Source organism: Heterocephalus glaber, unplaced genomic scaffold (genome assembly GCF_053883595.1).
Source record: "Heterocephalus glaber isolate CG9 unplaced genomic scaffold, H.glaber_assembly_v1.0 deba00000943, whole genome shotgun sequence".
Taxonomy (NCBI): Eukaryota; Metazoa; Chordata; class Mammalia; order Rodentia; family Bathyergidae; genus Heterocephalus; species Heterocephalus glaber.
In genome coordinates this window covers 950,117-973,526 of record NW_028258175.1, presented here as the reverse complement: position 1 = coordinate 973,526, position 23,410 = coordinate 950,117, and the positions used below count along the sequence as shown (strand labels likewise).

Below are 23,410 nucleotides of genomic sequence, written 5' to 3'. Positions count from 1 at the left end.
ATTTTGCATTTGATGTAGAGCAAAGGCCAGGGTGATGCCTGCATAACAAATACCACTTTCCATATTGATTTTCTCCAAGAAAAACCTGTATCTGGGGCAGCAGCTGTAGTTGGGAGTCACCACCTGCTAAAGTTTATGATAATCCCCAGTCATTCCAAGACCCATCTGATTTCCACATATGCCAGAGTGGTGGGCAAAGGGTGATAAGTGTCTCTGCCCTTGCTTCCTTCAGTTCCTCAACAGCACCATTAACCTCTGCTTCCCCGGGGACATGGCCTTTTACAGCTCTTTATACGGACCATCCTGTGGCCACTACCTGTGCCTTCCATAGCGCATGATGTTAATCTCTGTCAGCAGAGGGCGCTGGCTGGTTGCTGCAGTAGGACAGGGATGCTCTTCCTGGTTCTGGTCCTCTTAAGGTTTTATTTTTCTTGCCCCTGCTGCACAGTTTTGCCGGGCTGTGTATGTGGGGACATGCCAGCAGTGCTCTGCCCTAGACGCAAGTCCTGAGTGAGGACCCCTTGGGAAGCTTGCAGACACCTTGTTTGCTCCCCTTATCCACGTGTACACCCACAAGACCACATGGCTCTATTTGTGAGTAGACTTCTGCCACTTCTGCCACCCCTCACCCATCTTGGCCTGCATGTGGCTTTCTAGAGTACTGAATTCTAGAACAACAAGCTTTCTCCAGTGCTTGACTTGTACAGCAATCTCGTTTTCTCCAGCACTGGGCTCACGTGGAGTATGCATGTTCTAGTTCTTTGATTTGATAGAGTACTGGTAGAACTCTCTCCAACCCCAGGGGCCTGGAGTGTAGACTTGCTAGTTTCTGGTTCCAGCAGTGCTCAGCGGCAAGCAGTGTCACCTGATAGCCCAGAGAGCCCATTCCTAGGTGGTCCCAGTGGTAAGGCACACCAGGGACTTCTCAGCCATGCCCCTTCAGATGAAGTCTGGATCTCAACCTTGGTGGTAGAGGACTCTTCTTTAACACTCCCAGCCCAGAGGATAGCAGCTATGTTCTTTAGGATTGTCTTTAGCTCTCATTAGCCAACTCCCTGTTCTTCCATCCCCTTTTAAGAATTCTTTATCTCATGTATGTAATCTCACCTACTTAGGAGGCTGAGGCAAGAGGATAGCAAGTTCAAGGCAGGTTTGGGGAACTTGGTAAGACCCTGTCTCAGAAAGGGCCAAGGGCGTATCTCAGTGCTAAGGTGCCCCTGAATTCAGTCCCCAGTAAGGACTGTGGAATAGATTCTTTGCAGTATGCCTGGTGACTACAGAGGGAAATGACAAGCTAGGTCTATAATCACTCATTTAAGTCACAATCTAGGAAACATAATGCTTCTGCAGCAGGCCTAAAACCATATCTTACCTGTGTAGACCCAGTACTGAGACTGCTAAGTCAAACACAAAATTTAGTTATATGGTTTGCTGAATTATAGTGACAGTTGAATTCACAGTCTGAATGAATTTGCCTGGAAAAACTAAGATATGGATCAGGAAAGAAGAGATCCAGAAATTTGGAATGATGCTCTGATTGGATCCAGAGGAAGTCCACAATACTGAACTTTCAAGTCCTTCTGTTTCCCTTGTGAGTGGAAGTAGCTCACCCCAGGGTCTCAGGAGACTGAGTTACTCTGTTTGAAAATGCTGTGATAACGTCACCTGAGCAAATCCCTTGAAAGCAGGTGCTCATTCTCCTCAACTCCACCACAGCTCCACTGTTGCCATTTGCCTTTTAGAGTCAAAGCTCATCATATTCAGGGTGGGGCAGATGGTGCACAGTGTGATCCAGGAGGAAATAACTTATGCACCAAAAGAGCTGCAAGATGTTTGCAGAAACATGAAAAGTATGAGAGAATGCATTTTAAGGGCATGAGGCCAGTGAGGGTAGACTGTAACACTAGATAGGGTCAAATGCATTGGTACATTTTACAAGCGATTCCAGATTTAATATATTAGCTTGTATATCTGAAGTTGGCTCTAAGAGGTTACTTGGTTGGTTGACTGAAACTTTCACTTGTTGGTAGCCTACGGTTAATAAACTGAGATTCCAGAGCTTTTCTGACATCACATGGAAGAAAGAATCTAAAGGATTTCCATGTTAGGTTGAATTTATTTATTCATTTATTTTTCTAGTACCAGGAATCAAACTCAGTACCTTGCGCTTGCCAGGCAGGTGTGGCACCACTGAGCTGCAGCCTGGGCCCTAGGTCGAATTTATGATGTCAGATCTGAACACTATATTCTCTAAAATGATACAGAAGACACTCCTTTTGCTAAGAAACATAAACATCTTTGAAAGGCTCTCTAGCTGCTCTCCTGTAAAGGTGAAATAAGGCTGTAGGGAATACACCATCGAGATGGACCCCCAATCTTAGTGAGTATGAGGGGATCCCAACGAGCTAGACACATCAGGTATAAGAGACAGCAGGGCCACCAGGGAATCTGATTTCTTGGCTTACAGAGGTTTAGGTGGTCACTAATAAATCATAGGCTCTCTAGGAATGAAATAGATGAGCAATGAACTCAATTGCTTGTTCCATTTCTTTACTGTTCTTACTTATTCCAGCCATTATTGAAAACAGGGTGTTGAAGCCCTTAATTATTATTGTTGAATTGCCTATCTCTCCCTTCAGTCCTTTTTTTTTTTTTTTCCTTCAGTGCTGGAGATCGAACTCAGGACTTTGCACTTGCCAGGCAGGTGCTGTGCTGCTGCGCTGCATCCCTCGCCCTTTTCTTTCTTTTTCCCTTCAGTGCTATCAGTTTTGCTTCATGTATTTTGACATGCTATTATTAGTTGCATATATTTTTTTTACTATGGAACGCTTCACAAATTTGCGTGTCATCCTAGCACAGGGGCCATGCCAATCTTCTCTGTATCATTCCAATTTTAGTATGTGTGCTGCTGAAGCGAGCACAGTTGCGTATGTCTCCCTGACGGACTAACCCTTTCATCATTATAAAATGTCCTTTGGGGCCAGGTGGTTCCACCACCTGCTTTGCAAGTGCAAGGTCCGAAGTTCAATCCCTGGTACAAAAAAAAAAAAAAATTGTCCTTTGTCTGCAATAACAATTTTTGCCTAAATTCTGTTTTGTCTGATATTAGTATAGCCATTCCATATTCCCTTGTGGTACTTTTGCATAGTATATCTTTTTCCATCCTTTTACTTACACCCCAATTGTATCTTTGAATATGAAGACAGCATATAGTTGGATCATTTTTCAAAAATCCATTCTGCTGGGTTAGGTGTGGTGTGCACACCTGTGATCCCAGCAGTTGGGAGGCTGAGACAGGAGGATTCCTGGGAGTTTGAGGCCAGCCGAACTAACAGGGAGACCCTGTCTCAAAAATCCATTCTGCCAATCTCTTTTTTGACAGGAGTGTTTAGTTCATTTACTTTGTTTGTTTGTTTTTGGTACTGGGGATCAAACTCAGGACCTTGCCCTTGTGAGGCAGGCGGCGCAACCACTGAGCTAAATCCCTGGCCCATTATCATCATCATCATCATTATTATTTTTTGTTTTTTGCTACCGGGGATCGAACTTGGGTCCTTGCGCTTGCACAGCAGGCGGCGAAACCACTGAGCTAAATCCCCGGCTCAACCATCATTTTTATTATTGTACTGGGGACTGAATCCAGGGCCTTTGTACTGAGCTACATCACCAGCCTATTTTTTAATTTTGATTTTGCGACAAGGTCTCCATAAGTCACTAAGTTGCCTAGGTTGGGTTTGAGTAATGACTTTTCTGCCTTAGCCTCCTAGAGTACTGATTACAGGCATGTCCCACCACACCTAATTCTGTATTGCTTTTTGCAGTTGTCTTTAAAACCTTTAAAAAAAAAAGATTATTGGGCCAGGGATTTAGCTCAGTGGTTCCGGCGCCTGCCTCGCAAGAGCAAGGTCCTGAGTTCGATCCCCAGTACCAAAAAAAAAAAAAGATTATAAACAAAACTTTCCTATTTATTGCATATTTCATAATTTAGTTAAAGTGACATTTTAAGCAATGTAATGTGGCAACTCTGAAAACCAGGTTCTACTCCTCCCCAGGCTTTGTTTATTCTTGTCTGTTAAGTGACTCTCCTAGAGCAATTCAGTAAAGTCTGTATCTCTTGTGTGGCCACTGAGGCCGGCTAAGTGAGTGTGGTGGTCGGCTAATAACTGGTGAGAGATTTCCTTAAATACTTTCAACCAGTGAGGCTCCCAGTCCTCACTGAGGTATCTCATGGTGAGGGGCTATGCTTTCAAACTGCAGCAGGCAGCTGATAACACCGCTTTACCCTTCACTTCCGGCTTGCTGAGGGCAGCAAGGGCAGCTTGCAGCGAGTTTATGGTGCCCTGGGCATGTTCACATGCCCCACACTTGCTGGTGACTTTCTAGAAATTCCCAGGAATATGTCAAGAGGGTTTTCTTTGGGGGGGGTGGTACTGGGATCGAACTCAGGACTTTGTGCTTGCCCAGCAGGTGTGGCACCATTGAGCTACATCCCCAGTCCTGTCAAGAGTTTCTGAAAGCTCTCTCTGAATACCTCATACTCTGTTCCCCCTTATTCCCTGCTTTTTAGGGTTTTTAAACTTGTTTTGTTTTTTTACCCACAGCTGGTTAAGAAAAGTAAAGTCATGGGTGGAGAAGGACAATCGAGTTTGAAGAGTAAAAGGACTCACATGACTAAAGATAAGCATATAGACATTTGATGAAATTTCTGAATTTCAAAAATAGAAAAGACAACTTACAAGCTTCCACACAGAAAAACTAGGTTACTTATAAAGGAACAGGACTCAGTCACAAAGACCAAATCATCTGTAATTCTCTCAGCTGGGAGACAGTAGAACATAGACAAAGAGAAAAGAAGCGAAGCCAGCCATCAGATCACTTTCAACCAGGGCAAATAAAAGACCTTCTCTGGCATCTGTCTGCCTGGGCTGGAGTTGTCAGTGATTAAGATCTCACGAGAAAGACAGATGAATAGAAGAGGTTACAGAGGTGAGCAGGAAATCTTGCAATACCTATACAGAATTCCATTTGAAAGGCGAAGACAGACTGGGAATCTATGCTTTCAGTGTAGGAATTATTTTGCAGAAGTGATTAATAAAAACCCCAATAAAAGACAAGAACCAAAAATCATAAACTATCAGTGAAACCTCAGGAGTGGGGAGCTTGAGAAAGCTAAAAGCTTTCTACAGGTGTCATCTCTCTCATAGGGATGTGAAGGATGCAGGCTGATGAAGGGGTAGCATTCTTAGGATGTGTTGATATAGCAGTTTAAGAATAATTATGATTGTAAGAAAACATCAGCAGGTTAACAAAGGGAAAAAATGGTAATGAATAGAAATTTGACTAAGCCCACAAAAGTTTAAAAATAAAAAAGCCGAAGAGTAAAACATTAATGAAAACTAAACAGAAAATAAATTGAAAATATATATTTTTTTGTACTGGGGATTAAACTCAGGACCTTGCCCTTGTGAGGAAAAAACTTAAGAAGTATATTGTTTATTGCAATAAATATAAACAGCGGAATTAACCTATTGTAAGTCAGAACCTTTCAATTACTTTAAAAATATACCAACATACATGCAATTTATAGGAAACACACCTAAAAACAAAGTAACAAAACATGTTTAAAACAAAATGAATAGGGGGCTGGGGATGTAGCTCAGTGGTAGTGATTAGGAAGGAAGTCCGAGGCGTTTTGTTTGATCTTTAGTGCCTCAGATAGATAGACAGATGACAAGTACATGATGGGCGGATACATAGATGATGAATAGGTACACAGATACATAGACAGATGATAGATACAGATAATGTAGACGGACAAAAAATTCTAGGCAAGTACTACAAACCGCATGATTGAGGGGTGGAAGCATTACTGAGATCCTAAAAATGTTTATTTCTTTTTCTTTTTTTGGTACTGGGGATCAAACTCAGGGCCTTGCACTTGCAAGCCAGGCACAGTGCCACTGAGCTAAATCCTGGCCCTAAAAATGTTTATTTCTCGACTTGGGTGTTGCTTATGAGTATATTGTTTTATAATACCATACTGAACCTATTTTTCTGTTAATGTTTATGCATGTGGCTATTTCAGAACTGTGGTAGGCAAAATAAAGGTACTCGCTTTCATGTCTGACCCTGTGTCCTGGAAACTGCAGCAATGTTAGTTTACATGGTGAAGAGATTTTGCAGATGATCACATGACGGGCCTTGAGATGGGGAAGGATCCTGGACTAACCAGGTGGACCCAATGTAATCATGTGAGTTTATGCATCAGAATTTTTTCTGGTTGTGTTCAGAGGGAGATGTGACTGTAGAACCTGCAGTGTGATGCAGTGTTACTAGCTCTGAAGACAGTGGAAGGGGCTGTAAGCCACAGAATGCAGGCAGCCTCTAGAAGCTGGACAGGCCAGTGACAGACTTTGCCCCGGGCCTCCTGGGTGGAAGAGAGCCCTGGCCACACTGTGACTGTGGCACAGTGAGACCCTACAGAATGGTGACCTAATATATCTGTATTGTCATAAGCCGCTAAATTTGTGGCAGTATGTTACAGCAATAGAAAACTAATATAACAGGCCAGGTGTCCTGGTGCACGCCTGTAATCCTAGCACTCAGGAGGCTGAGGCAGGAGATTGCCGAAAGTTCGAGGCCAGCCTGGGCTACACAGTGAGTTCAAGGCACCCTGAACTACATAGCAAGACCCTGTCTAAAATAACCAAAAATATCAAACAAAAAAGAAAAGTAATATAACACCAAAAACTAGAGATTTTTAATTTTGCCTTTCTGTTATCTCCCCTCTCTTCTCAGCTTCCCCATCTCACTGTTTAAACTCATCTGTTCAGTTTTATCACTGGCCACAGCTTTGTGAGCTGACCTAAGTATAAAGAGCACTGGTCTTGGAGATAAAAGACCAGAGTACCAGCTTTGCATCAACTTGCTGTGTGTGACTTGCAGCCTACTGATTTCCTTATTTGAGCCTATAACCTTTAATTTTTGTTTGACTGGTTTTTATCTGGTTGGTTTTGGAAACAGGGTCTTGTATGTATTCCAAGCTACCCTCAAACTCAAAGTTCTCCTGCCTCCCAACTCTGAAATTATAGATCTGTACCACCACATCTGGTCAACCTTAATTATTTGAACTGATAATTATAAATTGAACAAAACACTTAGCTAAGTACTACACAGGTAATAATTCTTCCCCAGTTATAAATTCTATCTACGTAAAAATTTAAAATATATGAATTTCCTTTCTGTTCAACTTTTAGGCAACTATAAGAACTCAGATCTACATAGAAATCTCAAGCCATTTCTTTTCATGCCTTGCATGTAGAGCTACAAAATGTTAAAGGTAGCAAACATCTCACAGAAGAACACCTCTCTCCCAGCTGGGCATGGTGGTGCATCCCTGTAATCTCAGCACTGCGGGAGGCTGAAGCAGGAGAACTGCAAGTTCAAGCCCAACCTGGGAATTTAGCGACTTAGTGATACCCTGTCTCAAAATTACACAATAAAAAAAGAAAAGAATATCCTTCTCAGCAAATTACCTGTCCCCAAATTGCACACTGAAGGAATAAATTCCAAAACATTTCAAGAAAATAAGGGAACACTGAATGCTCATTGATAGGGTAGTTTAAAATTATTTAAAATGCCACTTATATCTCTTTAATGACTTTTGGTAAAAGGAAGAACATGTACGGGAATTTTCAAGAGTGTACATGTTCCTCCACCATGTAGCTGATGGGTGTTCATGGTGAAGCCTGAGACACTGACATAACCTTGCAACCCATGGAAGTCAGAGCTGTCAGCCCTTAGCCTTACGGGGCTAACAAACATACTAGGAAATTGGGAATTAAAAAGTAGACCAATCACCGAGGCTATGAAATTAAAAGAGCGTATTAGGAGATGGGAGATTGGAAAGTCAGCCCAGTAGATGGACTAGGAAGCCAAAGCCAAGAAAAACAAGCTCATTACACTCAGGGAGGTAGGGCAGTAATCAGCCCTGCTCCAACCCAACTGGGAACCTCCTAGATGGTCATGAGCAAACTCCAGCTGGGGAAGGGCAGCACGTGTGTAGGACAGTTGCTGAAATACCCCGTAGTGACTTCTGCCATATTAGCATGGTAGGAACCACACCCCAGTGCAGAGACCTGACAGGACACTGAGTCATGGCTCACGGGAAGAGGCAGGATGAGGAAAAGCACAGGCACAACTGAATTTCACTTTCATATAGGATGCTGTCGAGAACACTGGCTCCCTGCTTACCCTGTAGACCCAGAGAAGCTACAGTTTCTGCCCCCTGCATGCTGGTTCCTTTGTGCTTGAGTCTAAGAATAAAAAGCCTCGGTCCTGTGTCATGGTTTGGATTCTTATGATAGCACAAGCAGCCACGTAGTTGGTAGCTGAAGTCATGGGGACCCTGGGAGTTTATTGTTCCTCAGAAGTGTCATATACAAGAGCTGATAAAAAAATATAGTGAAGGGCCGGGGATTTAGCTCAGAGGTTCCAGCACCTGCCTCGCAAGTGCAAGGACCTGAGTTCGATCCCCGGTACCAAAAAAAAAAAAAAATATATATATATATATATATAGTGTCAGTTTTTTACAGTAAGACACATTGCCATTAGTACCCCTAAAAATTCTCCTCCTCACTCCAAACACACTCATCCTATTACTCTTGCCACTTTCTAAAGCAGTTCTGGAAGTCCTGTGTAGTGAGTATCTTTTGTTGTGCTATTATGGCTGGCTCAATATCCTGGATGGATTAAAATGTTCACAGCACTTTCTGTCAAATGAAAACATTTTTGGTGTGTCCTCTTTCACCTTAGTCACCAGATCTGGCACCATGTGACTTCTGGATCTTCTCCAAAGTCAAAATGACTATGAAAGGTAGATGTTTTGAATTGATTTAGGACATCTGGACAGCACAACTAGAGATGTTCATGAGACAATTTCCAGAACTGCTTCAGAGTGGTGAGGATGATGGCAAAAGTGTGTTGGAAGGGACAGGATGTATTTTGAGGGAGATAATGGCAATGTGAGTGGGTTTTTAAAAACTGTATTAAATTTTTTAAATATTCACTTTATAGGCACCTTGCACAGTGTCACTACCAGACTCCTGCTCTGGCCTGGATTGCCCACATTGTTTCGGTTCACTTTTCTAGGTCTAGCTTTCAGGCTCTCGGATACGGGATGTGATAAACCTCGTGGGCAAGACCAGTGAGGCAGTATTTCCAGGCCCGGCCTCAAAGCAGCCTATGGGGTTACTGGCATTCGGGACAGGCCATTTCTCGTGTGCGTATCTGGGCATCCTTTGGGATTGCTGACCACGTCCCAACAGCATCCTCAGAAACTGTGAGCATCAAATCTGCTCCAGTACATTTACCAGATGCACAGGCCCAGTAACTGCGCTGTTAAGAGCCGCTCCTATGGAGAATTGGGTCCAAATGCCAGTCCCTGGGCAGTTGAGATTCGAGAGAAGGAGACTGGGAACTATCACATGGCCCTCCATTTAGTAGGGACTGCACATGTGGCTGCCACTTCAACTGGGGAGAGATCTTTCTATTACACGGTCTTGATTTCCTTTCTGGGCCTTCACCCACCAAGGGGCTTTCAGGCATATGATCGTTTAAATTTCAGAAAGAGGGCTGGAGGTGTAGCTCTGTGGTAGGGCTCTTGCCTAGCATGTGAAAAGCCCTGGGTTGGATCTCCACCATGGCAATAAATAAACTGGACAAAAAGCACCCTACACAGTGGAGGCGTACTCTGAAGGCCAGGTGCTGATTTTCGTCCTATCACAAAGCCATGCATGTAAATCACAGAAAACTGAAGAAATACTAGCAAAAAGTAATGGTCTAGCTGGGTGCAGCGGTGTGTATTTATATTTCCAGTTAGTTGGGAGGCTGAAGCAGGAAGATCCTTGAGCCCAGGAGTTTGAGGATAGCTGGGGCATCACAAGGAAGTTTTCCCCCAATCACACCCCAGTACTGGGGATTGAACTTAGGGCCTTCACACTGAGCTATGTCTCCAGCCTTTTTAATATATCATATTTGGAGACAGGCTTGCCCAGTCTGGGCTCAGTCTAGGCTTAAACTTGTACTCTTCCTGCCTTAGCCTCCCAAAGTGCTGGGATTAGGGGTTTGCAGCACCATACTTAGCAAGACTGTTTCTTAAAAAAAAAAGAGTAACACTCTTTCTACCATCTAGAAATCCCTGCACTAGTCTTGTTAGTCTTTCCTATTTTTTTTTTTTTTTGGACTGGGAATCGTACTCAGGACCTTGTGCTTGTGAGGCAGGCATGGAGCCACTAAGCTAAATCCCCGGTCCCCTTTTCTATTCTTTCTATGCTAGACTCATGCTAGCTCAGCATGGGACCATAGAATAGAAACTCTATGACTGATGAAGGAATGAACAGAAATGACTGCTTGCCTCTAAATTACAGGCAGAATAAGGTGTTCACTAAGAAAACTCCTCTCCAAAACTCTAGAGAAGTGGAGTAGGGCAATGAATAAAATCATGACCTGTACGGGTGTGTGTGCGCGCGCACATAAATCTCTCTCTCTCCGCCAAGGCCCTGGAAGGTGAGGAAGACCAGTAAATGGAAGCCACTGTTACCATCATGCTGGTGTTCCCCAGGCAGGCTCCAGGGCTCCCCTCTTCCTTCCCCTAAACCCCAAGTCCTTTAGCCCACTTGCTGCTCTAGAAGCCTAGGCAGAAAGTGGTTCCCCTGGGCAGGCCTTCTGACCCCCCCAAAAGGAGAAAGCTTCCTTCTTTCAAACAAGCACTCTCTTCACAGTCATCCTGGAGTTTTATTTTGAAAATGGAACAAACCAACCCTGCTTTCATTAGAAAGTTGTAAGAAAAACAGATTTTTACAAATGAAGGAAACGGAGCCAGAGAGGGCAAGATGCTTGCTGGGTTACAACATCCAGGCGTCACTCTTCTCACAAAAGCATCTCCCAGCTCTGGAAAGGAGTTCAGAGGGCAGGGGACTCGGGGTGCACACTAGTGTGCCGGTCCTTGACAGCAGCCCTAGCTGAGTGCTCTTGGGCAAGTCACTCCACTGTCCCACTTCTCAGTTCACTGTCTATAGAATGGGGATAATCCCGCTTTGCTGGGCAGTAGCATGGTGAGAGAAACAGTAAATGTATCTTGTCCAGTGCTGGCACACAGAAGTCACTTAGGGTGACTTCTCCAGATAAGGAGAGCAGCCATTAGCTAACTTATCCAGAGAGGCGGACTGGGCAGGGAAAGGTGTCCCGGGTGGGGGCACCAAGTCTAGTACACAGACTCCTCTCAGAAAGGAGAATCCTCCATTCTTCCTAGGCAGCCTCAGACTGAAGGGTCCTGACAGACAGGAAAGCCTGAAATACTGCTGCAGATGGTAGAGGAAATTGTCCTTCTCTGAGCTTCCTGTGGAGAGCCCACATGCTGAAGTCAAGACTATGTGGATTCAAGTCACCCCGGTTGCTTACAAACTAGGGTCAAGTGATAATTTAACTTCTCTGAGCCCTAATCTGTGAAATGGAGATAACAGTAATGACCTCACAGAATTGAAATGATTTTGTGAGATTATGCACATAGCAATCTCAGAAGATTATCCAGTTCACTGATAGCTGTTTTGTTTTATACGGTAGAAAACGATTTAGATAATTGCTTGGCATTAGGGTTGAGAGTCTCACCCAAGTTCAGGAAGCCCTGTGTACAGAGTCCCAGCCAGCCTGAGGTTGTGGTGCTCAAATACAGCAAAGTCAGAAAGGGTCCTGCCTCAGCCGCCAGGTGCTGGGGTTACAGGCAGGCACCTCCATGCCCGGGTTTCTGAATGTTTTATAGTTTTGTTCGTACTAATAAGGCATTTTTTAAAAAGATAATTAAAAGAATTAAAAATACGTGTATGAGGATCACTATTTAACTTAGCCGGGTCTGTGAACCCGGGGTAAGAATTCTGCTCCTTTATTAAAGAATCTAGTAGTAAGCAGTCAACGTTAGTTAATAATTTTTTTTAAAGTGTGTCAGTCAAGTCTTGACAAATCTGAATTTGTCGCCCTTCCTATACTGATCTGCACCACAACTCTGGAGAAATCAACCTGAGCCTCGATGTTCTTATCTGATAGTCTTCTCTTTTTTTGCTGCTGGGGATCGAACTCGAACTCGGGGCCTTGCACTTTCGAGGCTGGGGGCGGGGCCACTGAGCTAAATCCCGGCCCTCCAGGCTCTGGTCTCAAATCCGGGTAACAGCTCCTCCTCATGAGGCCGTACCAGAGGCGACGGGCGCGGAGCGCCCGACACAAGCTCCCACGCCCGCAGTCACCACAGATGCCCGAGCCGGTGTGGCGGCCTGGGCTCAGGCGGGCCCAGGGACCGGGGGGGCGCAGCCAGACCTGCGGGCCAGACGGCGCCTTCACCACGGCAAGGTTCCTTCCTCCCGGCCTCGACGCCGCGCTTTCGCAGGGACCCCGAGGACCTCAGGCTGCAAGAGCGTTGCAGAAACTGACCGTGGCTCGGCCGCTCAATCGCGCCCGCTCGCAGCCCGGCCGAGCGCGCAGCCCCGCGCAGCCCCGCGCAGCCCCGCGTCGCAAGTCCGCCGGAAGTCCGCCGGGCCCCTCTAGCGCGGCCGCGTCGGTGGCCTTAACCCTTCGCCCGCGCACCGGCCGCGCTCCTTTGTTTCCCGCGGCTCCACAAAGGCGGGTGCGGAACCGGCCTGAGGCTGCACGCAGCCGCGAGCCGGGGCCGGCCGTGCGGAGGTCTTGCCACCTCGTCTCTCTGGCTCTCCCCCAAGAACTTAAAATATACACGTTAAAACCTCAATCCAAGTCATCACAGATTACAAAGGAGTTTTACTCTCTCGGCGCTGCATTTTCTAAATTCTCTAGAGTGTATGCAATAGTGCCCGAGATTCTAAAAAGTCGAAAAGACATTTTTATGGTTTAAGTACAGCGTCTCTGGCCATGCCCTGCACTTGGTTCCCGCTTCCTGATCTGGTTCAGACGGAGGACTTCGAACATAACACAAGCAAGGGAAAGACTACCGGCTCCATTCTGCAGTTGAGGCAACTGAAGTATAGAGAGGGGAAGTGACTTGGCTAAAATTCGATAAAACATGTTGAGCTGGGGAAAGCCTGCATTCCTATTCTGCATCCTGACCCTTCACCACACCACAGCTGCCTGACCGATGAAGAACAAAGGGAAAGGGCGAGGACACCACAACCTGAAAACCTACAGACAGATGTAAGGAATGGACAGCAAGTTATGTTCTGCCCCCTGCCTCCCCTGTGTGGGTACTGGGGTCAGCAACCTGCAGCGGCTCTGCCCTCACAGCCTTCAGAGGCCCATGTAACAGGTTCGAGGGTTCTGCCCCAGCTGAGTACACCTGCTACAAGGGCACACTTCCGGAGCCCGAGACGTAACCGCAGGACGAGAAGAATCTGGGGAACACTCCACTGGTTGCAACTTTATTGCGGTTTTGGGTCTTCAGAACAGAATTGGGTATTACAGAACTACAGCCAGAAAAGGAGTAGGATTTTGCCTTGGAAAGGAAGATGTGCTTGATTGTGTTCTTTCCTTTATCACTAATAAAAAATGATTCACTGCACCACACCAGGCACTACAAAGGCAGAGGTAAAAGAGACAGACGTGGCCTCGTTCTAGCTGCTGAAGGACCAGGAAGATATACAAGGAGAGAAGTACAGTGACTAACCAGGCACCTGGCCTACTTTGAAGGGCAGAGGGCAAGATGGAACCCAAGGGCTGAAATATAAGTGTTGGCCAGGACGAGAAAGGAGGAGAACTTCCCAGGCAGAGGGAGCAGCAAGTGCTAAGAGGGAACAGCCTAGCCAGCTTCAGTGTGTTCAAAGTTAGAAGAGGGGGCCAGGTATGGCACACAGCTGTAATCCTAGCACTTGGGAGGCTAAGGCAGGAGGATCACACTGAGTTCAAGGCCAGCCTGGGCTACATAATGAGAACCTATCTTAAAAAAAAAAAATTAACAAAAGAAGTTAGGAGACAGGCAAAAGAAGCAGGCAGAGGCCAAACTGAGCAGGCCTTGTTTGCCATGCTGAGGAACTTGAAAAAACTCCATGGTCAAAGGCAGGTATGAAAGGACACCAGGAGGTGCCTGTAACTGGAGGGCTAGAAGTGAGGTGTTACTAGCACAGTACTGAGGAGGAAGAGCAGTAGAGGCTAGTGCCTGGCAAGCCAAGCTGCAAGGCTGGGCCATTAGCCTGTGGGCCATCTGAGAGGAGTAAGACACTAGGTGAGGTAGGGACTGTGGTGACTTATCAACGCATGCTCCGTCTCCAGGCGTGTTACCAACCCTTTTGTGATGACTATTCCAGGAGGCAAATTCAGGGGCTCAGAACTTTGACTTTCAAGAGTTTCCAGGAGTCCAGATTTTTACATGAAACTGCTTGAATTCTTTTTGGGTTTTTTTGGTCCAGGGATCAAACTCAGGTCCTTGGGCTTGTGGAGCAGGTGGCGAAACCACTGAGCTAAATCCCTGGCCTGAAACTACTTGATTTTAAATGTCAACGTATTCAACACCATGTCAGCCAAGCATATTGGGTCCATAGGCTGGTGGTTCCCAGATGTTTCCACACATTAGCATTGCTTCAGAGGCTTTCCAAAAAAAAAAAAAAAAAAAAAAAATCCAAATGCCTACGGCAGGCATGGTGGAGCACACCTGTAATCCCAGCACCCTGGGAGGCTGAGGAAGGAGGATCACAAGTTCAGCCCAGCCTGGGCAACTTAGTGACTTAGTGTGACCCCATCTCAAAATTTTTTAAAAGGGGAGGGGGAGCTGGGGATGTAGCTCAGTGCAGAGGTCCTGGGCTTAATCCCAGTGTCAAAGGGAGGGAAAAACCCAATGCCCAAGTCAAGTCATCCACTATACCAAATAAAAATTCTGGAGTAGAAGTCAGGCATCAGACTCTTTTAACTTTCTCTCCTTTTTTTTTTTTTTGGTACCAGGGATTGAACTCCTTGTGCTTGAGCAGCAGGTGTCGAAACCACTGAGCTAAGTCCCCGGCCCCAACATCAGACTTTTTTATGAGTCCCTAGATGTACAGTAGTTTGAGAACCATTAAGTATATTTCTTTGGGTTGCCAGGCAAAGCCATAGGGAGCTATGTACTCGATAATATCTGTGCATTTCACTAGATGGATATTTTACCTCAAAGGAAAAAACCTGCAACCAAGCATACTGGACTCTAATTAATGACATACATGCTGAAGTGTTTAGAACTAAGTGTATTGTTGCAGGTTATTTTGAAATCTATCAAGAAAATAAGATGGATAACTGTAGATATGAGATAAAGCAAATACTGTAAAATGCTACGGGATCAAAGTCAGATGTGTTGGCGCATACCTGTAATCACAGCACTTGGGAGGCTGAGGCAGGAGGATTGCCAGGAGATCAAGGCCAGCGTGACCCACAGAGACCTTGTCTCAAAACACAGCTACAGGATCTAGGTGGTGGGTACATATATGCCACCTATACAATTCTATCAGCTACTAAATCTTTTCTATTCGTTAAAAAATTTTTATGTATGTTTAAAACTTTTTGGGCCAGGGATTTAGCTCATTGGTGCCACCACCTCGCAAGCCCAAGGTCCCGAGTTTGATCCCCAGTCCCCCTCTCAAAAAAACAAAAAAACTTTATAACAACATGTTGGGGGGGCAAGTCTGATCATTTCACCCCTCTGTTCAGTCTTTGTCATCCCCACAATGGAAGCCAAAGCCTGACAGTGGCTTCCAGGCAGGACCATCAAACGCTCTGGTCACCCCAGCATTCCTGTTACCTGACATTACTGCTGCTGCCCTCTTTGGTTCTCAGAAGTCTGAGTGAAGCAGTGTTTGTCCTGCCTGAGGCCCTACCTGCCCTGCACTTACCCTGCTGCACCTCCCAGGTGTTCCCCAGGCTGTTCCTGCACCTGGCACTGCTTCCACCTGATGTGTGGCTCTTTCCCTCACCTCCTTCACATTTTTCTTCACGTCTTCTCTTCTCAGTGAGGGCTCTCCTGACTTGTTTAAAACTGCAACCTGCTTTCCCCCATCTCCTTGCTCTGCTTTGTTTTTTCCTAAGTACAGTCATATACTGCACAGCAGTGTCTCAGTGAAAATGGACTGTACCACCTAGTGACATCGCAGTCACATTAGCTTGTGTGAGTACACTCCAGTGTTGCCCAGTGATGAAACTGCCTCAGATGCACTTCTCTGGACATACCTCTGTCCTTAGGCTACCATGACTGTACTTACAACTTCCAGCCATAGGCTGAATATGCTCTTTGGTTGCCAAGCAAAGCCATAGGAAGCCATGAGATTTATGGCAGCAGTTACTGATCTTCTTCCATGTTGTTTATGTTATATTCCTAGGGGTTAGAACAGCGCCCGGTAGACTGTGAATAAATACATGTGGGAGCTCCCAGTCTGGTACTGAAGACCAAAGCTGAGGGGCCCAGTGCTGTGCGGAATGGGGTGCACAAGCAGAGGAGAGAAGACACCCCGGCAGCTGAGGGTGAGAAACAAGAACAAATCTGCCCAGCAAGGGGAACAAGAAGGGCACACGCACAGAGCACACAGCAGCAGAAAGCCCAAGAAGTGAGACGTGCTGGGCTGCATCTGGGTGGACTCTGGGCAGTTCAGAGGCGACTGGAGCTGAGGAAGCAGCAGAGTGCAGCTCCACCATGCAGGGGATGAGGAAAACTGCAGCTGGACTAGGGCAGCTTCACAGAGGCGGCTGGGGCCAGGGATGTAGCTCAGTGGTGCCTCGCCTGCCTGGTAAGCACAAAGACCTGAGTTCAATCCCCGGGATGGAGCATGGATCGGAAGGGAGCACGAGTGGGGCAGGAAAACCTGCCAGGAAGCTTCAACGAGTTGTGTTAGCACCTGAAGAAAGTAAAGCAGTGTGGTCCTGGGGAAGCGAGCTGGAGAATCACTAAGATGTTCGGCCACGGTGGCTCGGGGAAGTGGACTTTAACTAGTGCACAGGAGACAGTGGGAAGGGGCTGGGGGAAAACAAGCCCCAGGGCCAAGGGTCTGTGGGACAGGGACTCCTCATGGAGGTGCTGGCAGCCGTCTGGTGCTGAGTGAGGCAGAGAATTCAAAACCATTAACTCAGAGAGAAGGTGGGGCTCTGTGGGGAGTGTTCATTAAGGGAAGAGCCAGGCCAACAGACCAGAGAGGGAACAGACCAGGGGTGCATGGAGCCAGAGGGAGGAGAAGGGACAAGCAGTGGAGGCCCGGGGCTACCAAGGGCAGACTTTCCAAAAGGAGGGGAGGAGGTAGAGAGGGCAGGGCAGATGACCAAGCAGAGGTGGCTGGGAAGGATGGAGGAAGATTGGAGGGGAACAGGCCACAGGGAGAGAGGGGCAGGCCTGGCCCCGCAAGGTCACCAGGGTCAGCAATGAGGAGAGGGACGAGAACAGGGAGACTCAAACTCCAGCCTGCTCAGAAAGGGACAACCCATCCAGGCCAGAACACTTCCCAGCCTCAGACAGCAGGTCTCTGCTGCTGACCTCCACATCTTAGTGTTCTCTCCTCTGAAATGGGGTAACTGGAAAAACAACTGCCATTTATTAAGACGTACTGTTCGTAAGCCAAGGGCTCTCATTCTACCTACTGGCCCATTTAATGCCCACAATAGCCTTACCAGACTGATGTTACTATCAACACTATTTTACAGATGAGGAAACTGAGGCAGGTGAGAAAAAGACAGGTTAAATCACTTGTTCAAAGGCACACAGCAAATGAATGGAGAAGCTAAGACTCAAACCCAAGACCTGAACTGTGGGCTTCAGCATCGTACCACTAACTCCAGGCACTTAGCAGTTCACAGAGCACCTGCCTCACTCACAGGGCCATGGGCAGGCTACTGGGAAGAATCGAACACCCGGCTGAGATTGCCCTGTGTGGGACAGATTGACTGACGGCCCTCCAGAGATGTCCACCTCCTGATCACCAGACCTGAATGTTTATTTCACATGGCAAACCAGGTTTTGCGCCTGATCAACATCAGCATCTTGGGGTGGGAAGAGGGTCCTGGGTCACACTGGTGGCCCAGTGTAAACACAAGGGGCATTAAAGTGGGAGGCAGAGCGGAAGATGCACCTGCAGGGTGGGTGCTGTGCTGACAGCTTCGGAGACGGAAGGGAGAGGCCACAAGCCAAGGCATGCAGTGGCCTCTAGAAGCTGGAAAAGAGAAGGAACCAGACTGGGCCCAACAGCTTGTGGGAGGGACTGTCCCTGCTGACACCCTGATTTTAGCCCAGGGAGGCTAATTTTGGATTCTGATCTCCAGAACTGTAAAATAATAAATTTGTGTGGCTTTAAGCCACTAAACGTGTGGTAATTTGTTACAGCAGTAGTGGAACAACTACATCACGTCACTGCACCCTGGGCCCAGCCAGCTCTGACTCCAATATTATGACAGGAAACACGTTTACATTTTTAATGGTTCTTTTCAGTTTCATTTTAGTCCTCTCTGAACCTCAGTCTCTTCCTTCATTAAAAAGAAAAATAGGGGATTTAGCTCCGTGGCACCACACCTGCCTGGCAAGCACAAGGTCCTGAGTTTGATCCCTGGTACCGGAGTGAATAAATAAATGAATGAATAAATAAATAAATAATAGGGCCAGGTATAGTGGCACGTGGCTGTAATCCCAGCACTCTGGGAGGCTGAGGCAGGAGGATCACAAAGTCAAGCCTAGCCTAGGCAACTCAGCAATTTAGTGAGTCCCTGTCAGGCATGGTGGTGGATGTCTATAATCCCAGCACTCGGGAGGCTGAGGCAGGAGGATCCCTGTGAATTTGAGGCCAGCCTGGACTAGTATCGAGTTCAAGGCCAGCCTGAACTATATAGTGAGACCCTTTCTCAAAAAAAAAAATTTAGTGAGTCCCTATCTCAAAATAAACAATAAAAATGGCCTGGGGGGCTGGGGCTATAGTTCAGTGTGAAGGCCCTGGTGAACCCAATACCAGGAAAAAGGGAGTGGAGAGGTTATACACCTGACCGGGCCTCTTGCAGGCAGAGGGAGGGGCTCTTATATGACATGAAACTCCCTACAAACTACTGGGGCAGGTGAGGCATAGCTATTGTCCCCATTGCTCAGATGAGCAAACTAAGGCTCAGAGAGTAGAAACAGCCTGCCTAGAGCCAGACAGATAGTGAGTGACAAAGCTAGGACTTGAACCAGGGCTTCTGACCACAGATCTCCCACACTGAGCACTATGTCTCAGGCCCAGCTCACACGCTGCCTCCTCAGAGAAGCCTTCCTGGATAGCCCAGACCACTCATTCACCATTTCATTCACAAAGCAGTTGCTCGGCTGCCCATCACTAATGCTGATCCTCAAGGAGCCCACAGCCTAGTGGGTAAGGCAAACACACAGACCAGTGATCTCCAAACAGCCTGACCAGTGCCAGAACGGAAGGAAGGACACCCAAGGCCGTGTGGGGACTCACGCAAGGGAACCAGATTGAGCTTGGGGTCCAGAAAGGCTTCTCGGAGGAGGTGGAGGCTGAGCGGGAGACCGCGAGTGCTCAAGCACAAGTGGGCGGGGTCTCGGTGCAAGCCTGGCTCCGCCCAGGTGGGCAGGGCCACAAGTCCGCTCCGAGGGTGGGGATGGGTGGGGCTTCCCAGGCCTCGGGTCCCTCTGGGCGCTGTGTTCCAGACCGAGGGGCATGGAATCATGAGCCTCGCTGCCCAGTGGGGACGACTGCTGGGCCAGGGGAGGACTGGACAGGAAGAAGAGGGGTCCTGGGCTTCCCAGAGGAGGACAGGGAGGTAAGGGAGGGCAGAGGGCAGAGGGAAGGAGGGCAGGCTGGGTGTCAGGAGAAGGGGTCCTGGCTCAAGCCCCCACTGCACATCTGATCGCAAGGTGACTATAGGAAGGTCCTCTCCGAGCCTCAGTGACCCCATCTGAGGAATGGAACACGAGACAAAACTGTCGCTAAAGACGCTCCCAGCCCTGCCAGGGGAAATGACATGACACGAAATTACAAAAGGGACTTTATTTGTAAAAAGCCAGAGGGGCCCCTGGGACGACAGGACAGGCAGCCGGCTCCTCAGGGGTCAGGGGCATTTGGGCAGATGCGCTTGAGTGGGGGGGCGCCCTCCGAGTCCTCTGTGTCACCCTGGGCTGCCTCAGGGACAGGTGGCACTGGCTCAAAGACGGGGTAAGCTTCGGGGGCCTGGAGAGGAAGGGCGGACAGGCGTGAGCTCCACCGAACCTGGAGTGGGCCTCCCGGCCCTGCCCTGTCCAAGGCCTCCACTCCACTCCCTGCCCGACCCAGCAGGCCAGCCCAGGGCCAGGGGCAATGAAAACAACAGTGGCAGCACTGTCTCAGGGAAAGAATTTGATCTTTCTGAAAAATGCATCCAGTTAGTTAGTCCTTGTGAGAAAGGTCAAGTTTATGAGGTTTCTTTAGCTGCTTTTGTGGTTTAGGATTTTGGTGGTGTGTGTGGTGCTGGGGATGGAACCCGGGATCTCGCTCATGTGCAGCTTGCCCGCTACACTGAGCTACATCTCCAGCCTAGGGCTTTTTTTTGTTCATACGCGGAGCACCATTAGTTCAGGGTTTTAATGCTCTTAAGCCAGCCCTGATCCAGACCTCAGGACTCTGTCTCGAAAACACTTTTTTTTTCAATTCCCCAAATCTGGCCTCTAAGCCTTTGCAGGGTCCACATCTCCCTCCTGGACCTCAGGGCACAGCCCCCAGGACCCAGAGCCCCCATGCCCTCCAAGACCTGGCAGTGCAGCCTTCTGGCCTCTCTCACCTCAGCTTCCAGCAATTCTGGAACAGGCTCCTCCTTGGTCAGCATTGGGGGTTCATCGGTCCCGCCTGCAGGTGTGACCATGGGCTCTGCAATGTCAAGCGAACAGACTTCTCTGAGCAGCCCGTAGCACAGAAAGAGGGGAAAACAAGCACAGCGGGTACCAGCCTCATAAGCGGAGGCTGTGAGAGCTGAGAAGAGGAGCCAGGACCCGGACTGCCATCTAGGATGTAGACAAAGGAAAGCAATTGCTGCAGGGTCTTGAACACATGCTTAGCGGGCATAGATGCTGCAGCCCGACTGCCTCAGTTCAAACTCTGACCTTGAGCAAGCCATTTGATTTCTCTGGGTCTCAGTTTTCTCATCTGCAAAATGGGGATATCAGTAATTATCACATGATAATTCTTCTGTGAGGATTAAGTGAAATAATATCATGTCTGGAATACTAGTTAGGTTTTTTTTCCAGTGCTGGGGATTAAACCTAGGGCCTTGGGCTTCCTAGACAAGTGTTCTACCACTGAGCTACACTCCTAATTCCTATCTTTTTTATATTAGCAAAGGTATAAAAGTACCTGTAATCCCAGCACTCTGGGAGGGTGAGGCAGGAGAATCAAAAATTCAAGCCCATTCGAGGTAACTTAGAGACTCGGCAAGACCCTGTCTCAAAATAAAAAAGGGCTGGGATGTAGCTTAGTGCAAAGGCCTTCAGTTCAATTTCTAGTGCCACAAAAAAAGAAAAGAAAAAGCGTGAGAGTGCCTGGCATGATCTAGACCCAGCCCCGAGGCCCAGGTCATGGGTCTTCAAAGGAAACAATGAAGCCAGCAGGGAACAGTTTGTGAAGGTCCCACAAAGGCTATGGGGAGCCACTGAAGGATACAAAGCAGGAAAATGACCCATCAAAGCTGTGCTTTAGAAAACTGTTCTGTCACCTGTGTGGAGGCACCTGGAAACCAGTGAGGAGGCAGCACAGGTGCAACTGAAAGACAGGAGCCCAAGCCATGGAGGTGCACTGACCAGACAGGGTGCTGACTATGGAAGACAGAGGAGCAGAGGGCCTCAGGCCCAGGGCTGTGTAAGCTTAGGTTCCTTACTTAACTTCTCTGGGTCTCATTCTCCTCTTCCATAAATAGGGACCATAATAGGACCATGACCTTTATAAGGCTGTTGCAAGGATTCAGTAAGAGAAAGCAGGTGAAGGGCTCAGAAGGGTGCATGGTACACAAAAGAGATCCAGCCAATAAATATTTGCTATTACTACCCCATTACTATTAATCACTCCTGTGATTATCACTATTTTTTTTTTTTTTTTAGAGGCAAAGTCTTGCTGTGCAGTTCAGGCTGGCTTTAAACTTTTATGTAGCCCAGGCTGGCCTCGAACTCACAGCAATCCTCCTGCCTCAGCCTCCAGAATGCTGGGACTACAGGTATACGCCACCATACCTGGCTATCATTATCATTGATTCACTTGAGAGATATTTATTGAGCACCTATTATGTGTCCCATGGTATACTGAGGATATAGTACTGAACAAGATCAATATGGGCCCAACATTTAAGAAGCTGACAAGGCCTGGGGATGCTCAGTGGTGCAGAGCCTGCCTGGCAAACTCGAGGCCCTGAGCTCAATTCCTGGTACCAAAAAAAAATATTTAAGAAGCTGACACGAGACAAGAATACAAAGAGTAAATTACTGAAGAATTAAACGTGCATGAAAATCTCAGATGATGATGCTGTATCTACAGATCATAAGAAGCCAGAAGAATGAGGCACAGCAGCTAGAGGAAGTGCCTGCAGGGGTCAAGGGTCACCCCCCAGGAGGCCACCCAAGAAGGGGCACAGGTTCGAGGCCTCTGGAGAGCAGGACTCAGAGTAGAGGGTTCCTGGGAGGCACATGGTCCTACCTCTCTCTTGGCCCAGCGGTGGGGGCTGAGCCTCCTCAGTGACCCCTTCCGGGGGTCCAGCAGGTGACACAGGGCGGCTGGGCTGGGGGGTGCCCCCGGGGCTGGGCTCTGTGCCCTTCTGCAGGGAGCCTTCGGAATGGAAACTCTGGTTGCTGTTCTCATCTGTGGAAGCAAAAGCTAAGAGGATTGGCCTGAGCCCCCAGTATCCTCTTTCAATTCCTACAGCCCCCCAAATCCCAGGATCCCTACGTACCATTGAGATCTAGCAGGATGAGGGGGCCACCTGCTCGGGGACTGGTGCCCCTGCCCCGCCGCTCTCGGCCCCGGGATCTCTCCGCCCCGGCACCTGCCCGCCGTCGCTCCTGGGGTTAGAGGGATAAGGGTCAGGGCCCTCCCGAGACAGGAAGCGGGGGCAAAGAAGGCCCTGCCCGAGGTGACAGGCTGTGCGCACGGCGTGGCTCCGCCTCGAACTCAGGCTGGAGCAGCGAAGAGGGGAAGGGGCGGAGTTGTTAATAAACATTAACATCTGTCTGGACGGCAGACTGGGGGTCTCCGAGTGCGAGTGCGGACTGGAGGGGGGTGCCCGAGGTCGCACAGATGCAGGGGAGGGTTTGGGGGGCTGGCTCACCTCCTCCTGGGGGTCCACCACTGGCACCCACTTGAAGATACGAAGGGAAGTGTCGCCCACCGTCACCCAGCGCTTCTCCCTGTGGCAGGGTAGGGGACGGGTCAGGCCTGCAGGGGAGGCCCCAGAGGCT

At 48.1% G+C, this 23,410-nt stretch overlaps 1 protein-coding gene and 1 non-coding gene across 8 annotated transcripts in view; both read right to left on the bottom strand.

Annotated features, from left to right (window-relative positions):
• Positions 1-23,410, bottom strand: part of Bcl7c (BAF chromatin remodeling complex subunit BCL7C) — a 43,496-nt gene that overhangs the window by 19,486 nt on the left and 600 nt on the right. For 2 of the 7 annotated variants that reach the window (XR_015450354.1, XM_021237472.2), the window contains exons 2-5: positions 23,281-23,359; positions 22,906-23,014; positions 22,653-22,829; positions 20,755-20,840 (exon numbers count right to left, since the gene is read on the bottom strand). Coding sequence is in view for 6 of the 7 variants with exons in the window: in XM_021237472.2 (XP_021093131.1) it covers positions 20,755-20,840; positions 22,653-22,829; positions 22,906-23,014; positions 23,281-23,359 (451 nt within the window). In the remaining variant the exon portion in view is untranslated. Of the gene's footprint in view, positions 1-19,973; positions 20,169-20,754; positions 20,841-22,652; positions 22,830-22,905; positions 23,015-23,280; positions 23,360-23,410 lie in introns of those variants that run through there. The other 5 variants (XM_021237474.2, XM_087208818.1, XM_004856192.4 and 2 more) reach the window with 4 other exon arrangements.
• On the bottom strand, positions 2,815-2,921 carry LOC147828617 (U6 spliceosomal RNA). The gene has a single exon (XR_015450513.1). It is a non-coding gene; the product is annotated as a U6 spliceosomal RNA (small nuclear RNA).